Source organism: Prunus mume, linkage group LG6 (assembly GCF_029339155.1).
Source record: "Prunus mume cultivar Tortuosa linkage group LG6, ASM2933915v1, whole genome shotgun sequence".
NCBI classification, from domain to species: domain Eukaryota; kingdom Viridiplantae; phylum Streptophyta; class Magnoliopsida; order Rosales; family Rosaceae; genus Prunus; species Prunus mume.
Genome location: NC_142703.1, coordinates 1,995,355 through 2,009,489, shown reverse-complemented (window position 1 = coordinate 2,009,489; position 14,135 = coordinate 1,995,355). Strand labels below are relative to the sequence as shown.

The 14,135-nt window shown below is 36.5% G+C and overlaps 2 protein-coding genes across 10 annotated transcripts; both read left to right on the top strand.

Annotated features, from left to right (window-relative positions):
* Positions 1 to 2,317: 2,317 nt before the first annotated feature.
* LOC103336159 (uncharacterized) lies at positions 2,318 to 8,525 on the top strand. 9 transcript variants are annotated; one of them, XR_001677984.2, is made up of 6 exons: positions 2,318 to 2,543; positions 2,755 to 2,860; positions 4,479 to 6,129; positions 7,192 to 7,285; positions 7,485 to 7,895; positions 8,138 to 8,525. XR_001677984.2 is itself a non-coding variant. In XM_008239188.3 (5 exons), exons 1-5 carry the CDS (start codon positions 2,437 to 2,439, stop codon positions 7,522 to 7,524), a joined length of 1,998 nt encoding a protein of 665 aa, XP_008237410.2. In that variant the 5' UTR covers positions 2,372 to 2,436; the 3' UTR covers positions 7,525 to 8,525. The 9 variants fall into 9 exon arrangements, 3 of the variants coding, with proteins under 3 accessions (XP_016650357.2, XP_008237410.2, XP_088910088.1); XR_016127743.1 differs by having other exon boundaries at positions 2,372 to 2,543; positions 8,141 to 8,525; XR_016127742.1 differs by having other exon boundaries at positions 2,372 to 2,543; positions 7,485 to 7,925; positions 8,141 to 8,525.
* A 1,314-nt stretch (positions 8,526 to 9,839) lies between these two features.
* Positions 9,840 to 13,791, top strand: LOC148915791 (NAC domain-containing protein 17-like). Its single transcript, XM_008239174.3, has 5 exons — positions 9,840 to 10,343; positions 11,337 to 11,614; positions 11,719 to 12,021; positions 12,396 to 12,993; positions 13,244 to 13,791. The coding sequence occupies exons 1-5, from the start codon at positions 10,154 to 10,156 to the stop codon at positions 13,606 to 13,608; spliced, it is 1,734 nt and encodes a 577-aa protein (XP_008237396.2). The 5' UTR covers positions 9,840 to 10,153; the 3' UTR covers positions 13,609 to 13,791.
* The last annotated feature ends 344 nt before the right edge of the window (positions 13,792 to 14,135 follow it).

The following is a 14,135-nucleotide window of genomic DNA, read 5'->3' as shown; positions in this document are numbered from 1 at the left end:
GAGACCACATTTGATTAGTCTATTGCTCTACGGCAACAAGCAAGTCAAGATTTCGATAGCAATACAGGTCATTCCAATTATCATGGAAGGAATGAATTTCAGTTCAAAGAACATAATATATCTTTGATGGATTCTGTAAGTAACTATGGTTCTTCTCATCCTCTGTTACAAAAATCTCACCTCAGAACTCTGTCAGCGCATTGCCATCTAGAATTGGTGGGGTTTTCAAACATGGAAACACTATGTATTGAAGCTTTAGGCACTTACTTTGGGTTGATTGATTGTTTCACTTCATCTAGCTCAATTGTAACATCGAAACAAAAGTGTACTTATATTTTATAGGAGATAAACAGGGAAGAAGGTGTAACCTGATAATACTTTATAAAAGTTTACAAAACCCAGTAAGTCGGATGAAAATAAAACTATTGTGACAAAACATCTAATAGTAAGGGATCAGTATACATCAAATGAACCATTAAGCTCTTTCCAATTGTCAATGCGATCTGGATATGGACTATACCAATCAAATGCTTTGAGGTTGGAAATATCAAGACAACGATTGATAACAGGTGGCATAGGATGGTGTGGTTGCAAGTGTAGATGTCAAAATAAAATAAAGTTGTCAAATGTATAGTTAAAACAACAAACAAATTTCACAAGGCAAAACTGGCAGCTATATAAATAGAAAAAATTTATTATAATACCTGCACAAAGTGTTTTTCAACCAATTCAATGGAAATTTCCCGACGTTGATATTCAAGCAAAAGATGACTTTCCGTTGGTAGAAACATAAGAGATATGACATTTGAAAAATGCATCAAGACCACATTGTAATAATTTGCAATAAGGTAACCCATTTTTGGTATAAGCATCCATCTATCTTCGAAAGGGTAATCATCAAAATAATCCAAGCGATACTCAACCTCACGCTTACTTTCAACACTCTGAAAGATAAATTCATAAAGAAATTCATTATTTTTCAACTCATTCAGTAACTCTCTCCTTACTTTACGCCAAAAATTCTCCCCGTAACCTAGCAACCCAGTAATGGCTCTAAAGCCACAATTGCCATTAGATTTTACATCTTTGGCCCCAATAATAAATGGCCTTACAGCAGCTGGAAGTTTGTCATTATATTGTTGTGTCAAGTCTTCGGGATTGACAATTTGTTGCTTATGCACCTGAAAATAAAAAAAAAGTACAAGTATTATGGTGATGAAATTTTGATGCGTTAATCAAAATAATATAAGTACATACTGGGAGTTTTGGTGGCCGCTTCTTAGGCAGTGTAGTTTCAATATTTACAATTGCGAGTGCTGATGATTGAGTATCATGGTTCACCTACAAAGTAAAGAAACATAAGGAGCAACAAGTATAATTGTAACATAAAAGTAATATTAGTACTTACTGTTAATATGAAGTAACACTTTCTGTCCTAGTATCATGGCTTGGAGTAAAATTATTTTGTTCTGGCTACAAAAAAAAAAAAAAAACACAGCTGCATCAATATCAAAAGTGTGTAGGACCTTTTCGGACTCAATGTACTGTACCAAAAGTGTGCAGAATTGCGTCAATATCAAAACACAGCTATATCAATATTAAATGTAATGTACTGTACCCAAAAAACACACACACACACAGCTGCATTAATATCAAAACACAACCGAAACAAGGCAAGATACCAAATTTTAGGTGAGAATTGCATCGTATATCAAAAGACAAGTACTTCTACTTTGGCTATGAGCAATGGGTTGCTTTGTCATATCATATAGGTTTTCCAACCTAAAAACCCATTCATACTCAGTTTTGCAGCTGAGCACCTGTGTGGCTTCCTTGGGTTTCGTGCCTTTTGAACGTGTATGTCAAGTAATATAATATGTAGAAAAATTCAAGTTACCCCATATTTTCTAGAGAAAGAGAACAGTTTTACCATAACATCAGGTATAAATTTTAAATCAAAAATCAAAACAATCAATCACTCAACAGCCAAGAGTACAAAAAAAAAAAAAAAAACAATCAACAAAGGGAAGAGAATAAGATCATTACAACAAAACAATCAACAAGTCTTTCCATGGTTTCAGATTTAAAAAGGTAGGCTCATCAATGTTCGACGTCTTTAAAAGAGAAAAGTAATATAGCATAGGATATAGAAGAGTTTGTATTTTTCTAAAACTTAAGTTGAAGAGTTAAGTATTAAGTTGGATGACGTTTCTTGTCTTTTTACACAATAATAAAACTGACAGTTTAATAATTGAGATTTGGATAAACTAAGAGAAGTGTGAGATTTAAATAGGAAATCTCTAAATTAGGTGAGCTAGGGTAAAGCCGTCAATTTCCCAATTGATTAGCCAAAGCCGAGTGGTTCGGCTCATTAAGCGGCTCCTAAAACCCTAACCCTACACTCTCTAATCCTCCCGCCCTCTCTGTCAGACATCAATGGCAAGATCGCAGCTTATGGAGAACTTGGGGTTTTACCAGACGGATTGCGAGTCCCTCTGGTCACAAATTAAACGCCAAGAGAAGCAGATACAGCTCAAAAGGAGGTCATTCAAATAATTTTTTTTCTCCTTTTTGCTTACCAATTTTCCATTAATGAGTTCCTGAATCCAGATTGTGTGTGAATTATGACAATTTCGCTCTTCCTTTTGTTCCCGATTTTATTTTGATTGTTGTGAGGGTGATGTTAACGTTATGTTATTGATTGATTGATTTTTTTATTTAATTTTCTGCAACGTGTTGATGAAATCCGTGCAGGTGGTTGTTGGGGCTTCCTACTTCCAAATCCGAGCAGAAGAAGTTGGAGAGGTGTGAGTTCTTGAACAACGCGTGTTTGCCGGAATCGTTTCTTAGGGAAGACGATGTAAGTTAATTTCTCATCTCCGTTAAAGTGTTCGATTTGAAAGAAGATTTTATGTAATTCATGCATTTCGTAGCCATGGAATATGAATATTTTGGGTTATCAACAATTTAGGAATCTAGAAATGTCGGCCTTGTCTCAAGTTTTTAAAGTTTGGATGGCAGTCTCAGTTGAACCTTAAAAATGCCGAATGCTCTTTTTCTTTAATGATGTAAATTATCACATTGATAATAATCAGAATTGCGCATGGAAGTGCGTGCAAAGTAGACAACCACTTGCTATGAATGGTTCACTTTTCAAGGTTATGCATAGACGACCCCTGGAAGTTACCCACTGAAGCTATGCATATACAGCTCTCTTCTTTATTTTTGAGTTTCCTTTAAAATCTGGAGCTTCTTATCAAAAGAAAAAAAAGTTTGAGCTTGATCCCAATGCCGGCCCTCAGGTGGTGAGGATGATATTTATCTGTCTTCCTTTGTATTATATTTATATTATAACGAAAGCTCTATTTGCAGCGGAGATGGTATTTCTGCTTATTTTTTAGAAACGGGGCTCGTGTTTGAGTCTTATCAATGACATTTTTCATTTTTTGAGGAATTGTTGTTAGCAGCCAAGCCTTTTCTCTTGCCATCTATAACTAAATACTTTCCAATGAACATTTTATCCAGTTACAGAATAGTAGTCCTAGATGCTCCCGGTTGTCAATTGTCAGAGGAACCTTTCTGCTTGGATGAAGCAGCAAGGTCTTTGAAACCAAAGAATGAATACATGTAAGCAGGGATACGTGTGAGTCATGATTTCACATTATCATTTGCCCATTCTAGGCATTTCATTTTTGATTAGCAAGTTCTCAAATGTGAAGTTCAGTTTTTCTTGTGCTCTTTTGGTGTAAAAGGAAAAATTAACTATATTATAGGATTTTGTCCCTTATTGAAAAAGTTTTCACTAATGTAATCAATTGAGTAGTGGTGACCGTGTTTACAAGTTCCTTTATGACTTTTTCTTTTTTACTTTGTTTAGCTTAGGGATAAATGCTTGAATATTGGATCTAGTTTTGATACATTAGAGTTGAGTTAGATGTCCATCTATGCTGTCATTTTATTTTTAGAACTTTAATGCTTTTATCATGTAGTAGGAAGAGAAAAGTATATAGGGGCATCTGGACCATAGAATCAATACAATGACACATTTAAATAGTCTTAAGCATAATACCTATAATAATGTTGCTTGGAATTGTAATAGAGAATTCAGTATGCTATGTATCAGTACTTTATACTTTAATTCTTCGACAAGTTATCATGCATGTTTAATATGATTGTCATTCTTCTTGTACCAATTTAAGGTTTAACACAGTCAGCTGGTTGCGTTAAGGTACTACTAAAATTTAGTTAAGCAGTTTTGGTTTGATATATTATATATGTATACATATATATATTGGTGTTTTTAACAAAAGCGCTGCTGATTAAGTGTTTCGTAAAGACGCATTCCCAGCCAGGATCATAGTTGTCTTATGTGTTTCTTCTGCCATGCTTGTGTTGCTCTAGCATTATGCCGAAACTGTTTGATTAGAATATATTTTCTTGAATATACTAATGATCTACTCAAAATATCTGTCTTCCAGATGTTCTATGAGACTGTAAAATCTTCTGTTGACACAGCTTTTGGAGCATGTGATATTGAAGGAGGGAATAGAGTATTTCAAGATGATATGAAATTGCTTGACGCACCCTATATATCCGGAGCCTTGTCATCATGCCTTGATGATTTAAATAACAAGGGTCTTTACCTTTTTGCTGTTATACTAACAGGACGCTCAGTGAAGTTTGAGAAAACTCGTTGGAAGATGAAAAGGGTTATCAGAGAATCTCTTCCAAAAGTTTTTGGAAGACAAGATAATCATAATGATAAAATGGAAATATCTAAACAGATATCTCAACTTCTCAATGACCCACAATATTTCCAGGATAATTTTATCACATTTTCGTCCTCCAGATTACAGTCTCATCATGCTGCTGTTAGAAAGGTGCTGGATGGACTCAGGGACTTGCCTTATGAGACCCTACTTGCAATGCACAGAAAGCTTAAAGGAGGGCGACAAAGTCTACCGCAATTACGGCCTAAGAAAAGTGGCTGGAATCGAGACAGTCTAATTAATCAAGTGAGGAAAACAATTGAAAAGATGCTTTCAGAACTTTCAATAGGTGATGAACTGCAGGAGCCATTAACCAAAGCCATGGCAGTGGTAGGCTTATCGCTGAAGTTGATACCAGGTTTTCATAATTCCACCATAACAGAGTTTCACCAATTCACACCAGAAATAAAGATATTGCAGGATGAGATAGCTAGGGCTATTTGGTTAGTTAAAACAAAGATTAGAATACCAGAGCTGAAGAACTTAAAGACTCTGTTAGACCCAAATGCTAAAGTGTCAAACAGGAGTTTGCGAACAGCAATTAGGAAAATGCTAACTGAATATCTTTTCGATTGTGGTGATATGGATCCCATTCCCAAGGCGTTATTAGAAACGCTTGTTGTTATCAACAGGAATTCACAAAGTAAACCGCGTAGATGCATCACAAAAGATGAAATTGAAGCAGAGGTAGAATGTATACTGAATGTGAGTGCTCAGGTAAAGCAGATTGTTTGGGATTTGTCCCCTGACCATGACTTGGATTTAGATTTTGATGACGCATATATGGAAGAAATGGAGGAATGTGATGATGATGATGATAAGTCCAATGGTGATGATAACGAAAATAATGGTCGGCTAGAGAAAGATGGATTATGTGGAAGTGATATATCTCATTCTAATGATTCGTTTTATGAAGCTGAAAGTACCGCGGAGTCAACACCATTTGTTTGCAAGCCACCTACTGCTGAAACCACCAGAAATGACTGTTATCCTCTCCTTACCCCTAACAAAAGTGTACTTGTCGAGGGGCAGGAACCCATGTTCTCCACTCAAGGAGATTCTCTTGACTCCAGTAGTATCAAAAGAGGGTTAGATGGTAATTATATTGAAAGACATGAACCTGAATGTAATACTGGAATGAACACAGAAAACCTGCTGCATCTCAAGCCAGAAGATACATATGAGAAACAAACCACTTGTAAAAACAAATACCTTGCAGTTCAAGAAGTTTGTGATGAGACAAGCATAGTTGCCTATAATCTCATTGGTCACGTGTTGGAGGAGTTTGCAAAGACAGAAGGTTTGGATTTAAACTGGGATGATACTTTGTATCTCAGAGGTGATTGTGCAACTCAAGAAGGTATCTGAACTATCTTTTCTTGTTCTTGTTATTTTTCCTTTTTCCTTCTCTCATATCATCTGGAGTAAATTGAAGAAAAAAGAAATCCATCATCCACAATAAGTTTTCTCCATAACTTCTTTACTAAACTCTAATACTAATCACATATTAGTTTTTTCTTTCTTTGTTATTTGTGTAAAGTCCCCTTGTATTGGAGTGTAAAGTTACCAGTCCCAAATTATCAGGATTTTACCTGCTCTCATTAATTATAATATTGCTATAAGAGATTGTGGCGTTTTCAAGTTGGACTCCTATTAATTCTAGTAGTTAGGTTTCACATGATGGGAACTCAGTTTATGTCAGTCTGTTTGCATTGTACATGCATCAGCAATTCTGAAAGTTTAAAAATGGTGTTCGTCAGTGTAAGTTGAGTCATCTCCATGGTGTAAGATCACTATGGAGTGTGGACATAGGACGATTCAACAGAAAATGAAGAAGCAAAAGTTTTACACCATTTTTTTGGGTAGAATACATGTACTTTCTTACGTTTTGATATACACGAATTATTAACCGTATCTGATGTCTAATAAATATATGCCTATGCTTTTCTTGTCTCAGTGGTATCCAATATCTTAACAGAAGAACAAATAACGGAAGATGGTAAACTAAACATCATTTGAGGAAATTGTTTGCCAAATGTCAACTAGTAATTAGTAATTTACTAGATTTGTTTGGTGATCGTTCTCTGCATATAAGTAGTAGCATCGCACTAATGTTTGCAGAACGAGTAGTAATGGTCCTGCCATCTCTAGTTTTACTTGATTTTTAGCATTTGTTCTTAGTTTTCTTGTATTAGTAAAAATTAAAAATGGCTTAGATAGGCCTTTTTTCCTTTGTTTTGATTTTCTTTTGTGCTTGAAAAACACTTAATTTTTATTTTCAAATGGTACATTGTTTTACTTTTTATTTTCATTATTATTATTATTATTTATTTATTTATTTATTTATTTATTTTTTTTTTGTATTCTCCCATCATTGTGGTAGGAAGTGAAAACTGAAATACTTCTTTTTCACCCATGACAGTGGTAGAAGAAAAGCAGACATTGTCTCACGAAAACGATGATGGTTCCATAATTGTTAGAGTAATTGAGGAACTAGTACCTTCTTTTCCACAGAGGTAGTGCTTCCCTTTTCTGGATACTCTTAACTTTGCTTTATACATTGAGATTTCTTATGAGGCTGTAGTAGCATCTAACAGTATTCACTGCACGTGGTCCTGAATTTGTAAAATAGAGGATATGTAGAAGCTTAAAACAAAAATTTGTTAAAAACCTTTGATATTTGTGTTGATAGCACATTTTTTACTGTATATGCAGTGCATTAGAAGCATTAAGGAAGTTGGTGGGCCTACTATAGCATCTTATGAGGCTTTCGTGGTGAATTTTCCGAGGACTCCAGAAGAATATGCTAAAATGCTTTCACATGTATCCTCAAGCTTGTACTGCAGTTTTTTTCCTGTCCTTTTCTTTCCATTCTGGTAGGATTGAAGTGTGAGCTGAAAGAAGGTGCTCAGCTCTACAATGAGGGTGAAATTAATATGGACTGGCCCATTCTTCTTCGTCATTGGTGGCAGAGGAGGTCTTGTGTGGGGATTCCATTGACTGCTTGTTGCTCATGGAAGAAGGCCAGTCAGCAGTCCAGTTGGAAATTTGAGCTTTAACGAGATGATTGGAACTACATAGGTGCTTGCATGCGCACAGATCTGAAAATTTTGATGGAAGTTAATGGTTTGTCCTGTGACTCTCGTCCACACTAAAGTAATTTCTGTAGCTGGCCCAGGGAACCATCAATGTAGAACTCTCATGTCATTTTTAGTTCATTCACTCTTTGTTTGCTTATGCTTTTATGCAAATAATCATGTGTTCACCTGGAAATCATGTGCATTAGGCAGGAAGATAGAAATACCTGAGCAAGAATGTAAATGATTATTTTGACATACAAATTAACTGTTTTCTGCTCTCCACTGCAGCAGAAATGGAAGATCGATGATGTTAATGGGTTATAATGGCATTTTTTGTGGCTTTGATAATCAGTTTCGGAGTGCCTAAAAAACTTTCCCCGCTCTTTGAGGCTTTGTATGACGTTAAGATGGCGTACAGGGAGGAAAGTCACCGATCCAAATCTTGCCAGCCTGAGCTTCTTTCGAATTTACGTCCACGTGATTGCATGTCTGTTAATGCCTGGCCTTGTAGCTTGGCCATACCGGCAACCTTCTTTAGGTGGTAACTTTTTTCCTTTTTTGCATGTCTTTATACAGAAAACCTTTCTTTGTAACTAATATTTCTTTAATTACTGGTGCAAATTTTCTATAATTTGCTGAAATTATGTCCATAATAAGCAGTAATCAGTTCCCAAAACTTTCGATTGTATGTTCTAACCATTGGGTGGCCTACTTTTGTGTTTTTTTGTATAAGTGGGTTGATCTTGTAAGTATGTATTGCATCCGCAGCCACTCATCTTATTCTTGTAGGATTTACTAGTGAAGCAGTAACTTCTCCCTGGTAATGTCCATTGTCCTCTTATGGAATGTGCTTGGCTTGCTCCCCAGTAATCATGACAAAATATAGGCAAGCCGAAATACTGTCTTTCTCGGTTATTTCACGTGGGAATGGTGTTAGTATCTGTATTTAGAGTGTCTCTGTGCTCTTCCGATTGTTGTGTTTATTCTTGGAGCGGAAGCGTATCAAATTCACGTGTTTGTGCTTGTAGCGGTAGTATACGTGCCTGGAAACGGTAACATTGTGCTTTAAGTGGTAATATGCTAGTTTATGGACCCAATCTAGCACTCCAAATGATGTGAAAGTGAGGTCTAAACCCTAAACCATAAACCCCAAAGTGCGTACACACCAAGTATAACACTGCACTGAAAGAAAACCGAAGTAAGTAACCCGAGCTTAATTTCCAAGATCAGAGAATTTACGGCTAATCATCTAATGAGCCATTAACAATTTGGCAGGAGCTGCAAAAGATTACATGACACCACACCAACATTCATATTAGTACTTGTGTTCACTCAAATTCTGGGCTTTCTCCTTTTCAGTTTCTCTAAGTGCAAGCAAGGCTCACAGGTCAAGCAAAATGACACTGTTTTGGATGAACCTTGTTGGGTTTTGTTTAAACTCCCAATATCCTCAATACAAATCTACCTAGCTCCGAGAGCAATAAAACGCTACCCAATAATAGCAACACATAGTTGTAGCAATTACTTAATCAGTTGAATATTAAGAAATTAAGATTAATCCTCACGGTATTATAATTGTATGTGTGAGAAATTCTCCTATCTGTAATTTAGATTATTGTTTGTACTAAAAAATAAATAAATAAAGATTAAATATAGTTTAATATATTTTTTATTTAAAAATATATCTGATATTAAAATAAATAAATAAAACATTTGTCAAATTAAAAAAAGCATTACCATGAGTCATTCAAGACAGAAATTAATTACAAAAAATGAGCCATCCGAACAGGAAAATAATATGCGGTCCCTAAATCTCATCCAGTACAAACATCACACTTGTCAGACTCATAGTCAATCGTCCAACCGAGCCGCACCATAAACCCGCCCAGGTTACCTACCCACCACGCTTCATATCGCACGCAAAAATGGCAAAAATCTTAATTTTGAAACAAACAAAAATTTAAAAATAATTCAAAATAAATAAATAAATAGGAAAAATAGAAAATTGCAGCGCTGCGAGTCCAATTCCAAGAAACTTCTCGTCCGCTCTCACTAGTAAACCCGCAGCCCCATTCTTCGTTTGACCACCGCATAATCTCTCTCTCTCTCTCTCTCTCTCTCGCCCTAGAGCCCTACTGTGTCATTTTTAGATTGTTCTTCTCTCTGTTTCAGTCCAACTCTCTCTCTCTGTTCGTATTGATCCAGACGAACAGAGAAATAAAGTTGACTTTTTGATTGATTTATTGTTCAACTTCATCGTTTTACTTTTCTTTGAGGGTTTTGATTTTTTTGGGGGGCGAAGCGATGGGCTCAGAGGACGATCCGGAGATGCTTTTTCGCAACGGCCGCTTCTGCGCGCCCGGGTTTCGGTTCCATCCAACAGACGAGGAACTCGTCGTCTACTATCTGAAACGCAAAATCTGTAAGAAAAGGCTCAAGTTGAATGTCATCGCCGAGACCGACGTCTATAAGTGGGACCCTGAGGAACTTCCTGGTATGGGTTTATGGTTTTTTTCTTCTATGGGGAGTCTTTGTTGATTATGTGATTTGGGGTTTTGATCGTTGCGTTATTTGGATATGTGGGTTTGTTTGTGTTTTGGTTTTGGAATCGGTTTTGTGCGAATCTTATTTTGTTTGTATGATTGGTTGCGCTAACAAGTGAGAGTCCTGATCCCACGGTCAACCGTTTGGATCAAAGTCCAATGTTTGGCGTTAATTCTTAAACTCTAATCTTAACTGTTTGGATAAAAATCCAACCTTTGGTGATCATGTCATCGAAGTTTCAGTAGTTTTTTTTATATTGCTTTGCTTTTGACGTGTTTTGTATTGGTTGATTGGTTTTGGAGTATCTTTTGTTTGGTTGACTGGATTTGGCCCTGTCGGATTTGTTTGGTTGCCTACGATTGGTGAGATACTTTGGTTACGTTTAATGGGTTCGGTTAACAGGGTTTTTGTTTAGTTTCAGTTTTGTTGTTTGGACACATACTTCTCCGAATTTGCAGTGCCCTTTTATGATATTTGTATGATCTGATCAAATGAACTAGTTTAGTATCAGCAGTTTGTGCTATAATACACATATGTAAGAGTAAAGTATTTTAATATATGTTCTAGCCCTTGGTTTTTAAATATCTAGGTTTTAACATGCAAGAAAATGGTATGTTTCTTATTGATTGTAGGCTTATCTACCTAAACACTCATTTATTTTTGTGTGTGTGTATGTGTGTGGACGGTATGTGTTTAAGTTACTAGAATGTCTTTTTTTGCTTTGTTTCAGCAATTAAGTGGATTTATTTAAGGTAGTTTTATAATTGCTTCTCCGTTTTAAAATGTTAGCTTGGTTTCAGCGTAAGCAATTTTATCAATATGCTAATCTATGCTGTATGTATTCAATAACTGGTTTTGCTCTCTTAATTTTTTATGTTTGAGTTCACAGTTTTTGTTGATTGCATTTTTGGTTACTAACATTTGAAAGTGATATGATATGCAGGATTATCCCTATTGAAAACTGGTGACAGGCAATGGTTCTTTTTCAGTCCAAGAGATCGGAAATACCCTAATGGGGGAAGATCGAACAGGGCGACCAGACATGGGTATTGGAAAGCTACAGGAAAGGATCGTAACATTACATGTTATTCACGGTCTGTTGGATTGAAGAAGACCTTAGTGTATTATAAAGGCCGCGCACCTAGTGGGGAGCGCACTGACTGGGTGATGCATGAGTATACCTTGGATGAGGAAGAGCTCAAGAGATGCCGGAATGTACAGGTATTAGTTGGAACAGCTTCTCTTTCAATATTTTATTGAATTTCTTCTATATTTCTGCAAATTGAAGTCTAAAATGATGTCCTTTTTGTTTTCCCTTCTTTTAGGAATATTATGCTCTCTATAAGGTCTACAAAAAAAGTGGACCTGGTCCCAAAAATGGAGAGCAATATGGGGCGCCATTTAGAGAGGAAGAATGGGCTGATGATGAATTACCTGTAATCAATAGCCCTGCTGATCGCCAAATCCCAGTGAAGCAATCTGTAGATGTTATTTCTGTTGATCCTGTGAAAGTTAATTGTGAAGTCCATTCTGCACTAAGTGACATCGAGGAGTTCATGAAACAGATTGCTGATGAGGCTGTGCTTGAGCTGCCACAAATGAATGGTTACGCTTACACCATACCTCAGGTTCGTAATCTGTCTCTCCTTACTCTTACTTTCACTTTTGTTTTCTTTCAGTGGTAGTTATTTATGGTTAGTGACTATTAGATTTGTAGTATACTGTGTGGCAATCTCTGGTTAAACTTAATTCCAGCTTGTCGTACACAAGGGGGCCTGTGCCATATTTGGCAAACATGGGTGAATCAGAGGTGGTGGATCTGGTTTAGATGTTATCTTAATAGTCATCACAATCAGTATTTTAGTATTAAAGCTGACTGAAATATGATTGCATAAATAAGAAAAAATTATGCTTTAAATTATTTGCATTTTTGTAGTCTTGCGTGCACTCAGTCTCTGTCATGGAGAACATATAATAAATTTTATGCAATTTCATTATGCAGGCTGTGATTGAAGAAGAGACCCAAAGTACTGTGGTTGATCTGTACTCCAGGGAAGTTGTATGTCCAGAACCTAACACAGTGTTTAATCCAAGTCATCACCAAGGCAATCTGCAGGCAAGCTTTGACTTCACACAGTCAGATACACCCCAAATACAACGGTACGAGGCATCTGAAGTCACCACATCTGCTCCTGAAATTCATGAGCAGGGTCCTCCCATACTTCGTGAAGAGGATTTCTTGGAGATGGATGATCTCCTTGGTCCTGAACCTACTATTTCAAACATTGAGAATCCCGTGGATAACTTGCAGTTTGAAGGGATAGATGGATTAAGTGAATTTGACTTGTATCATGATGCAGCCATGTTTTTTCATGACATGGAGCCTTTTGATCAAGGAACAGTTTCTCATCAGCAGTACATGAATTCTCTGGGGAATAATATTGTAGATCAGTTTGAATATCAGTTACAACCCAATCCACCAGCTGTTAACCAAGTTAACCATCAGCTGAATCCTGAATCAACTCAGATGAACAATCAGCTGTGGACACATACTGAAAGAGCAGAACCAAATCAGGGATGTCTCTCGTATTCAACCTCAGGTACATATATCAATGGAGATGAATTATCGATGCTTTTGCACATCTATTATTAAGTGCATGCCTTCAGCTTCGAGAGCTCTTCTAGAAGTATTCTTCTAATGTATCGTTGATTTCAGTGATTGGCATGACTAACTTGTTATATATTTCAATTCCCTTTGCCCCTTTGTGGTACATTGGAATGTCCAACCGAACTTTAAATCTTATTATTAGTAGTCACTAATATAGGTAGTTCCTATCTGGTTTTGTCTAGGTGTGGTATATGAACCTTCAAATTTTGCTTCCCAAGCAAATCAAAATCAAAGCGGCAATGAGGCTGCTGGTGGTCCAAGTCAGTTCTCTTCTGCTCTATGGGCCTTTGTGGAATCTATACCTACTACTCCTGCATCTGCTTCAGAGAATGCTTTGGTGAATCGGGCTTTTGAACGAATGTCTAGCTTTAGCAGGTTGAGAATAAGTAGCGTTAGTGCTAATGTCACTGCAGGTAGTAGTTCTGAAGCTAAGAGGGCAGGCAGAAAGAGAGGTTTCTTCTTCCTTCCAGTTGTTGTAGCACTTTGTGCCATTTTTTGGGTTTTGATGGCAACTCTCAGACCATGGTGGAGATGCCTCTCCGCTTGAGTCTCTAATTGGGAAGTTTTGCTGCTATATATATTTTCATCATGGTGAAATTGATGGAAAACCATTATGGAAACATAGGATTTCAATTATCTATATGAATTTTTATTGTAAAGGATGAATTTTCCTCCTTTCTCTCGTGTAAATAGAAAATTCTAGATATAACTTGCAGGCTATTGTGTTTCATGGTTGCTATTGCTATTTTCCGTTCTCATACTTGCAATTGAACCCTAGTACACATGCAACTGCACCTGCCGTGCGCATGTCAGTGGTTGATTTATTTTATTTTCATTTATTTGGAGGATTCATAAATCAAAAAGGTCTTTACATCATTTTTCTTTCATACGGCGAAATCTAATGGATATAGTCCTCCAAAGTTACTAATGTTCTTTAAGAATCAAGCTTGCCTTATGTAGGACTAAGAAACAAATAAAGGAACTGTTTTTTATTTTATAGGCAGAGCCGCTTGGAATGGCATTGAAGAAGTGTAGCATCTCCAAAGGAGATGTCAAATCCTACATGGCGCTTTT